This window comes from Solanum tuberosum, unplaced genomic scaffold, assembly GCF_000226075.1.
Source record: "Solanum tuberosum cultivar DM 1-3 516 R44 unplaced genomic scaffold, SolTub_3.0 scf00323, whole genome shotgun sequence".
Classification (NCBI taxonomy): domain Eukaryota; kingdom Viridiplantae; phylum Streptophyta; class Magnoliopsida; order Solanales; family Solanaceae; genus Solanum; species Solanum tuberosum.
The window spans coordinates 363,443-374,085 of NW_006239244.1; the positions used below are offsets into that span (position 1 = coordinate 363,443).

Sequence of the window (10,643 nt, forward strand, 5' to 3'; positions counted from 1 at the left end):
GCAACAAACTTCCATGTTTGCATCGTACTATGGTTTTGAGCATTGGGTCTGATTCTTCCATGCATAGCTTATTCAATTTTGCGTTTGACATTACTAACCCTAATAACACAAAGTGAAAAAACAAAATCAAGCTGTCGAATTGGGGAAGATTTTGATTGTTCAATATGAAATTCGAGAAAATTGCAAACCCTAAATTCAATCTTAGTTGGAGAAGATACAACAACTAAATTCAAGCTTTGAAAATGGTGGATGAAGAACAAAGAAGAGAGAGAGCTTTTGTTCAAGAACAAAAGAGATGGAGATAAATGAGTTGAGAAAAGAATGAAAAATAAATGTATGGGTTAAATAAAGAGTAAAGTTACCGTTGGGAGGATTATTTGGACTCCACATGGACATTTTATTACGTTGTTATGCGCCTCACGAAGGTGAGTTCACGTATGTGGACACATCAGCGTCTGAGGGTGAAATAATATAAAAATAAAAAGGTTCAGGAGGGTAATAGGACCCCCGCAAAGGTTAAGTGTGTAGTTGGAAATATGACTAAAGCTTGAGGGGACATTTGACCCTTTTCTCTTTATAAATAGAAACACCAATTTGAATTCAAATTATTCATATGCTAATTGTACAAGTAATATATTTTCCTTATTTAGTTATTGTAATTACAACTGTATTAGTGTATAAATAGAAAAATAAAAAACATATACAAAAATACAATGAGAAAAAGACATAAATACTCTTTTATATTCAAAATTTTATGAATACCTTTATAATTAGTATTGTGTGAATATATTGTATTTATGAATATAAATACAACTTACTATTGTATTATGTGAATGAATCGGGATATGCATTCAATATGTAAATATTAGTTGGGAATTTAATGATGGAAATTTGAGTGATTTAGGGACATAATAAAAGGTTGGCAGTTATGGTAACATACCATACCTTATTTAGTACATTGTAAGATCACAGTATAAATAATAATAATAAAAAATTAATACAAACATGCAGCTAGAAGTTGACATAAAGTGTGGTCATTTTTAGTAAATAACATATTTATAGTTATTGAACTTCAATAACCCTATAAATATAGTTATTTTTGTAAGTTGCTCAATTTAGGGGTGGTAATGCTCATATAGTCTAATGGGCCTATACAAGCCCACTCCAATCCTATATAAGGCCCAAATATTACTAGCATCGAAGCAATAAGCACATGGCTTCACAGGCAATGACAAATGTCATTAATGTATAAGTTTAAGTTTTATATATTAACAATAAATATAAAACGATTAAAGGAAAATTCACTTATAAATTTTAATGAGCATCGATTTCTTTTTTTTTTTTTGAGCATCGATTGATATACGAAAAACATAGCAAACAAATTGCTATAATGAATACACTTTACAACAAAAACTCTTTGTATTGAAAATGTATACTAGCCAATATTTCTCTTAATAAAAATAGAGATGACAACAGAACGAGACGGAGCAAGACAGGGCACATCCTTAGTAGGGAAGGACGGCAAAAATTGCTTAAACGGGACGGGACGGGACAAGACAGGACATGAAAAGAAAATACTAAATAGGAATTGTAACTTGTAACATAGTCATGAACCTGAGCATAGTACTAAAATTTGTAGTTCATATAACTATACCAAATAGTAATGCAACACAATAATACCAAATTAAAATTTCTCAACAAAAAAAATTTGTTTAAGTTATTACATCAAAAGTGTATAGGCCAATTCAAGATTATTGGGCAAATTTAGTTTTCAAACTAAATGGATTTAAATTTAAATTATAGTTACAAATTACATTTGCTAGCTTTGTTGTTACAATTTTGAGTTTCCCTGCAATGGCATCTTGATTTTCTTCACTTTGTTGATGAATTCTATCACAGTTTCTGTTCTTTCAGCATCTAAATGATAAACACAAAAAAATTATTAGAATTTAATTATTTGATTCTTAAAGAAAAGAAGAAGATTTATGTTATTAGTGAACAACTACTCCCTCCGTATCTATTTACTTGTCAAATATTTTCTAATTTGATTTTTCTTTTTACTTGTCATCTCTGGCAAAGCAAGGAAGAACAATGCTTTTTCTCTATTATATCCTCAATTTAATAACATTGAGTTAACATCTTTGAAAAATGTAGTACGTAAATATGTTTGGGACCCTATCAATTAATTGAGGTAAAATATTAAACTCACCATATTAATAATTATTTTCTTAATAGGCGTGTCAAGTCAAAATTTAACAAACAAATTGTAGCGACCCTAAAATGAAATAGGAAGAAATAGAGCCTCAGATGTGTTTTTGAAGTTTGGTATGTTGTTTGAGGGCTAAAACATGTAAAAGTGACTCTCTTGCTTAGAACATCATGTTTAGGGGTTAAACATCCAGGTATGACTCCTTAAAGACCACTCGAGGGGCCCTTAAGGAGGACCCCAACATCTACCAAAAAGCTGTCAACACAGCTTGGTCCACGAGACCCATCCACGGCCCGTGGATCAATCTACGGCTCGTGGGTCGGGGGCGTGGATCAGGCCGGCAAGGGGGGAGCCTCTGAACCTAGTGACGGAGAAGCAGTACGGGGCGTCAACCCATCCACGGTCCGTGGATGGGGAGCCGTCGATGGAACCTGCAATGCTGTCAAGAAGTTGGTCTAGGTAAGTTAGGGTCAACTTTAAATGGTCATATCTCATAGCTCAAAATCTTATGATTTTCTACATCTATCTATGATGGATTGGTGATGTATGGATGAATTGAAAGTTGTGGCCTTATGGGCAAGTTATGGAGGAATTCTCTTGTGGTAAGTAAAATGGTTGGGACTTGAGTGTTGTTGATTATGGCTTTGGAGGATGGTAAATTGGCTTAATCTCATATTATGGATAAAATTGTTCTTGCTTGGTTTGATCCACTTATGGTGGAGGTGTTTAATTATGGAATGTATTGTGACCATGGCCTTAAAGGCAAGACATGAGGAGCTAATGTTGACTTAGAATTGTTTACTTGTTTGTTACATTGTGACCATGGCCTTGAAGGCATAGTATGAGAAATTGAAGTGTTATCATGACATTGTATGAATGAGAGTTCAATGAAGATAATGTGATCATGTTATGAATGTAAATGTGTTACTATTGAAAGATTATTTCTCAATTTGACACTCATGAATGTTGATGATAGAATATGAAGGATTCTTCAATGTAAAATGAACCTTGGATCGGTAGGCTAATGGCACCCTTCCATTAATGATAAGTAATGAACCTTGGAATCGGCAGGCTTATGGCACCCTTTCATGTGTTAAATAATGTACCTTGAATCGGTAGGCTTATGGCACCCTTTCATGTGTTAAATAATGTACCTTGAATCGGTAGGCTTATGGCACCCTTTCATGTGTTAAATAATGTACCTTGAATCGGTAGGCTTATGGCACCCTTTCATGTGTTAAATAATGTACCTTGAATCGGTAGGCTTATGGCACCCTTTCATGTGTTAAATAATGTACCTTGAATCGGTAGGCTTATGGCACCCTTTCATGTGTTAAATAATGTACCTTGAATCGGTAGGCTTATGGCACCCTTTCATGTGTTAAATAATGTACCTTGAATCGGTAGGCTTATGGCACCCTTTCATGTGTTAAATAATGTACCTTGAATCGGTAGGCTTATGGCACCCTTTCATGTGTTAAATAATGTACCTTGAATCGGTAGGCTTATGGCACCCTTTCATGTGTTAAATAATGTACCTTGAATCGGTAGGCTTATGGCACCCTTTCATGTGTTAAATAATGTACCTTGAATCGGTAGGCTTATGGCACCCTTTCATGTGTTAAATAATGTACCTTGAATCGGTAGGCTTATGGCACCCTTTCATGTGTGATGATGTCAAAGTAATGAACTATTCTATGGGAATGTAGGCTAAGCACCGAGCGGATTTGGTTAGATGGAAACTCCCCCGACAGTTAGGCATGAGTTTCAATGATCGTCTACCTTATCCCATAAACTATGTGCCCGCATAGGAAGCTAGTGGATCCATTAAGCTATATATACCGGTCTTCCTTAGGCAAGTAGACCACCTCTTTTCGGTGTGGGGACTCATGACACCGGATTCCATGACAAGCTCTCATGGTCTATGTCGGTTAAATGCTTACTTCCCATCATGTGAGATTTCATTATGGTTTCTTGACAGGTTCTACAAAGTGTAGGTAGTAGTATGGGATGCTACCTATACATTGCACGAGTAGGCTTGGAGAGGGTCATAGTGAGTTTCTCTAAATCCTAATGACTGTGACATGAATGTACCCTAAATGAGGTTATTAAAGAATGTTGGCTCTTAAATGCTTAATATGTTATGCATGTTATACTTGGGTTATATTACGAGTTATTTTCCCTTGTCATGTCTTAATTAATGATATACCTCTTATGTATGAATATTGTGCAAAGGTGAAAGAAAGGAATGATAAGTTACTTTAAGTGACCTAAATGTGGTGCCTTAGTATGGATGGTGGTATGGGACGCCATCCATACATTGCACGAGGTATAGCATAAGGGTTTCTTGAGGTGAAGGTCCAAGGTAAAGGTTTTCATGTTGATATTGTTTAAAGGTGATATTATGACTTACTTGATGTTATGCTTGTCTTGTATGTCTTTTATGCTATTGTTCATGATATTTCAAAAAGGTGGCATAATGCATGGTTTCTAACTAAAATGTCCCTTTTAAAGCATGTTTTGCATGGTCATCATACTTAGTACATTTTTGTGTACTAACCCATATTCTTCATGTTTTTACTACAAGTGTAGGTTCCGGCAAGTGATCCCTCTTAGCTAGTTTGAAGTGTTGGATTGCTTTCCTCCAAGACTTGGTATGTCCTCATGGATTCGAGGACAAGCCTTTTAAGTTCTTTTGTTCATGTAATAGACTTCTTTTGATTGTAAAGGGCCGTGTCCCTATTTATGTTTTTGTTTGTGTCTAAGATGGCCATGTGAGACTTAGACTTCCGCTGTGTGTTTTTAAAGTTGTTTTAAGAAGTTTAAATGTGTGGATGTAAATAAATTTTTTTTTTAATTTTATTATTCCGCACTATTTTCATTATTGAATGCATGAATGGACTATGTGGCTTGTATAAGACCCCTTCGGGGTCGAGTACGCCTTGTTACGACTTGGGGGTGCTCCCGGGTCGTGACACAAATAGAGGCGGAAGGAGTATTCCACACCATCAAGTTAAGACAACCTAGCTACAATAATAATTACTCCCTCTGTCTCATATTAGTTGATCACTTTACCAAATCAAGAAAACATTAATTGATTTTTCCCATACTACCCTTGCAATTAATTTTTTATGAAAGTATGCATACTTATTTGTAAAGTTCCAAAGAAGTTCTTAAGAGGTGAATTGATAAAACTATCATTCTATATGATTTCTTAATATACGCGTAAAAAGAAAAGTGATCAACTAATATGAGATGAAAGGAGTAGAGTATAATCTTTACATAGAAAGAGAAAATTGATTATGCATATTTAGCTAGAGAGATAGCTTGTATATATCATGTTAGATACATCAAAAGTACTTTTTAGCAATAATAAATATGCAACTTAACAAAAAGGGTTAAAAAATTTACTGACATTAGTTAATTATTATTAGATTTAATGTCGCTATAGGTTTTAGTGACAATGTTAAAAATGTAACCATCATTAGTAATTACATCTAAAAAACATATTTAACAACAATTAAGTTATTACCTAGATTTGGTACTTTGTGGCCCTCAGGGTAATGAATCACTACAGGATTCACGAAGCACCCCGCAAGTTCTTCTTCATTTAGTATATGAGGATCCTTTTCACCTGTACAACACATAAAAAATAGAAATAAATTAAATACTTAAATGTTCACAGTTATGTTTTTTGATACAATAAAGTTGTTTTCGAAATTTTTTTTATAATAATAAAATCATCCAACGTAATTCAATTTGTTGAGAAAGTCATTTCAACTCGCTAAACTTTTGAATATCTTACATGGTTACATAAAATAAGAGTCCTCGCATAAGTATGACATGGCATGTGAGACTCAAAATAAATTTTCTCCAACACACCAACTTGAGGAGTATAAAATTCCGTAAAAATATTATTAAATTAAGTTTTTTTATCTTATTTGGTAGATTCAAATTAAATATAAATATATTTTTGTAGCCCTAAAATTAGAAATTCAGCTTTTATGTATATCGAACGGGTAAAAAGGTAAATCCGTCCTAGCCTATTATAACTGTATACTTACATTTTATGGAGGGGTTCTATTACACTCTATACTATTTTAAAGTGGAACAAATTGCTCCTTAAGTGCTGAATTGATACAAAAAGTATATTTCACTCTCCTTTTAAAAAAATAAAAAACAAAAAAATATGTAATAAGTATTTTTATTATATTTCTGTTATAATTAAATAATTTAATTTAATCATTTCTTACAAACAATATGATTTCTCCTTTAATGAAGGTAGTTACTTTCCCTCACCCACTTTCATGATGAATAAGAAACACCTGTCATAACATTTTCATCATCCACTGATTGACTCTGTCGGTGACAATAAGCAAATAATCAACGGTGAAGAGGAAGCCAAAGAATTAAGAAGATGAAGTCATAACAATTCCTTTTTTACATAATTACAAGGGAGTAATAGGATTTTCATGAAATATAAATATGTAATTGGGAATTAGATAATAGGTTGGAAAATTATTTGATTATTTTCTCATCTCAAACTAAAATTGAGGAATACTGAAGTGAAGATCACCGGAGTGGATTCTAATCATTTGTTGAGATGTTGGTGTTGGGTATTAATTGCCCTGAGTTTCTTACCATAAATAAGTTATCGTTTTAGGGTAATGTTTAGGATTGGCTAGTCCTTTTATGGTAGGAAAACGTTTAGGACTCTATAAATAGAGGCATGTTCCTTCTAACTTAATCAACATTTATAATGTAGTTTTAAGGGCTTTGAGAGTTTTGGTTAAGGGGAGAATTTGTGGGACACAAGTTTGATACGTTATCACATGTGTGAACCTCCCATGTATTCCGAGTGAATTGGTTGAGATGATTTCTCTCTATATTTTGTACTCTCATATTTATATAGTGAATTGCTCATCTCTTTTGTGGATGTAGGTTGATTGACCGAATCACATTAAATCTTTGTGTCTTTTGGTATATTTCTCGTTTGTCTTCTTACTCATGGTCTTTCGAGGTTTGCTTTGCTAGCTTCCGCATGACACCTAATTTATTTCGGTCCTAACAGTTGGCACAATTTCAAACACACGCGATTACAGTATGACGAAGAAAATTCTTTTTTTAAATAGACTAATTAAAAATATAATGGACAAGAAAAGTACCTATGAAGTGCAAAGATGGACACTCAATTGGAGATGCAAATGCATTAGAAGCAAGCTTGGGACATCCCAATGCGACTCCTCCAAATTTGGCCCCTGCTATTAACATCACAAATTTTATTTTTGGGACTTTGGTTAGAGCCACTCTATCCCTTTGCATTCCAGGCATTGATGCAGTTACAATTGCTCCCTAAACAAATATTAAAATCACATAAAAAAATATATATACTCCTTCGGTTTAAAAAAGAAGGACCTATTTTTTTTTAGTCTGTTTCAAAAAGAATGACCTCTTTCCTTTTTTGGTAACATTTTAATTTCAGTTTTCCACGTGGCATGTTTAAGGCCACAAGATTAAAGGGCAATTTTGTACATTTGACATAACTTTAATTTAGGACTACAAGATTCAAAAGTCTTTCTTTATTTTCTTAAATTCCGTGACAAGTTAAACTAGACCAGACCTTTTGAAACAGAGGGAGTATAACGAAATTTCTAATTAACTTATATAATTATATAACAATGAGAGAAGTATTGGAAACAGTATGAATTATTAGTTTCATCCTCAAACGACCGACAACCTTAAGAATACTTGTTTACTTGACTAACTGAACTTAAATGCTACATGACTTAAATACACCCTAAATTCTCGTCAACTTTAGGGGTGTTTTCAATACTTTTCTCAACTTTTTATTAAGAGTCTCATTCTCTTACAAGAGTTTGAGATCACTTGATATGTCATGTGGCAGATCAGAGGTGTATCTAAGTTTATTTAGTCAAGTAAAAGGTGTTTTTAAGGCTAGCTTTCAATAGTTTAGAAATCAAACTAATAATTTGTGTCAAATTTAGGATGTTTTCAATAATATATAATAATACTTACCTCACTGAAACCTAAAACACCATCAAATGGTCCATACTTCTCCATGTTAGCTTCAATATATTGAATACATTCTTCAAAATTGTAAATTTCCTTGTAATCCTACAATATAATGTTATGACACTTGATGAAAACATATATTATTCATTTATCATAAAATATGGATCTATTCATAAAAATATTCAACTTCTCTTCTTGAGATTTCTAATTTGAAATCTTTCTCAAGTCCTCTCGTAATATTTGTGAATTCAAAATCTAGAGAGTTTGAATTGAAGTGTGTTATCTGAAATATATATATTTAATTTGATTTGTAATACTTATTATATATTTTCATGCGAAAAGCAGATTTAAGATTTAAATTATATTAATTTAAATCCATAGTTTGATCACCTCAATCAAATTTATTTGTTCATATTTAGTAGATTTTTTTGACAGATATACATAGCCCAAGCCAAAATTTGTATTATTTTTAAAAATAGGCTACGCTTAAGCAATTTTGCTAGGCAAACCTTTTGTCACTCATCAGACATAAATTGTGAATATAAATTAATTTTGCTTATAAGATAGAAGTTTAACATATTTCAAGACAATGAACCTACTCAATTGATGATAAAAGGAAAAAAAAACTAGAACTTATGTTTTTGTTGTTCATCAATCAGACACAAGTTTTAGGTTTTATTTATAAGACAAATATTTCAAGATAAAACCTGCTTAATTGACCATCCAAAAGAAAATGGAAAATAGCAATAAAGGAGAAGAACCTCAGTAGCTTGGAACCATTCATAGTAGGGTGGATAAAAAATGTCATGAGCATCCACTTTATCTTGAAGTAAAAAAGGTGCATCCAAGAACACCAAATCTAGCTTATCAAGTAAATATTGTGGCCAACCAAGTACCAATTCTTTCTTCAATATATTAGCACTAGTTGCATGGCCATGGAGGTACAGAACTCTTGGCTTCTTCTCATATTGGTAATTTTCCATATATTAAATTATAGAAGAAAACAAGACAAGAGTTAGCTCTCTTTTGTCTTAAGCAAGTTATCCTTGGAACTATATATACTTGAGGGACGTTGTTGCACATACAAATGTTGTAAGATGGATAAATATATTTAGGGAAAAAGGACAAATATATCCTGAATCATCGTAAATGGTATGCAGATATCCTCCGCCATACTTTTGAGACATTGGTGTCTCTGCCATAAAAAAACTAGAGCATATATGCCCTTCACTCTAACGGAAGACTAAATATGGACATGTGGCACAATCTTATCCGTCGATCCAATATTTAATAGTCGGTGGATAAGATTATGACACGTGTAGCGTTAGTATAAAGTGTATATATGCTCTAGTTTTTGGACGGCAAGGGAACCAATGTCACAAAAGTATGACATAGGATATTTGCATACCATTTACGATAGTTCGAAAATATATTTATCTTTTTTCCCATATATATACACTTTTTCTTTTTTGTCCTTTTAAAAATGAAAATCTATAAATAATATAAAATTTGAATTGACAATTAGAAGATAAAGTTTATGATTTAAATTGAAAGATAAGTACACTAACAACATCAAATCCAAAATTTAATTTATAAAAAGGAAAAAGGCCTAATATATCTTTTAATTTGCGATTTAGAGATGATATATCCTCGTTAAAAAGTTGGTTTACATATACTCCTACCGTTACATAAATGGTTCAAATATACTCTTTTTGGCTAACGAAAAAAATAATTTTAATTTTTTTTTTAATTTTATTAAAATAAAATTTATATAAGGGTATATTTGATCATTCGTGTAAAGTACAAGAGTATATTTGATCATTCTTTCTCACAAAACTAATTCTTTTTGTCGACCCTAGTTAACAGTAACCTATGACTAATTTTTTTGTCGACCCTAGTCAACAGTTACCTATGACTAAATTTTTTGTCGACCCTAGATAACAGTAATTACCTACGACTAATTTTTTTTTTACCCTAGTTAACAGTAACCTAAGTGAATCGTTGTGTCTTTGATAGTTATGTATCTTACTACTAAATCAAGGTTTCCTACCATATATTGAGTGTTGGGTTTTAAAAGGTGTGAATGGAAAATGAAGAGTTGCGACTTTTATATGAAGAGTTGTGACATTTATGAAAAGTTGCGACTTTTATGAAGAGTTGTGACTTTTATGAAGAGTTGTGACTTTTATGAAGAGTTGTGACTTTTATGAAGAGTTGTGACTTTTATGAAGAGTTGTGACTTTTATGAAGAGTTGTGACTTTTATGAAGAGTTGTGACTTTTATGAAGAGTTGTGACTTTTATGAAGAGTTGTGACTTTTATGAAGAGTTGTGACTTTTATGAAGAGTTGTGACTTTTATGAAGAGTTGTGACTTTTATGAAGAGTTGTGACTTTTATGAA

At 32.4% G+C, this 10,643-nt stretch overlaps 1 protein-coding gene across 1 annotated transcript; it reads right to left on the reverse strand.

Annotated features, from left to right (window-relative positions):
- Positions 1-1,767: 1,767 nt before the first annotated feature.
- LOC102600421 (ovarian cancer-associated gene 2 protein homolog) lies at positions 1,768-9,302 on the reverse strand. The gene is made up of 5 exons (XM_006360330.2): positions 9,004-9,302; positions 8,246-8,344; positions 7,375-7,561; positions 5,742-5,843; positions 1,768-1,917 (listed from the first exon to the last, which is right to left on the reverse strand). Exons 1-5 carry the CDS (start codon positions 9,223-9,225, stop codon positions 1,832-1,834), a joined length of 696 nt encoding a protein of 231 aa, XP_006360392.2. The 5' UTR covers positions 9,226-9,302; the 3' UTR covers positions 1,768-1,831.
- Between the last annotated feature and the right edge of the window lie 1,341 nt (positions 9,303-10,643).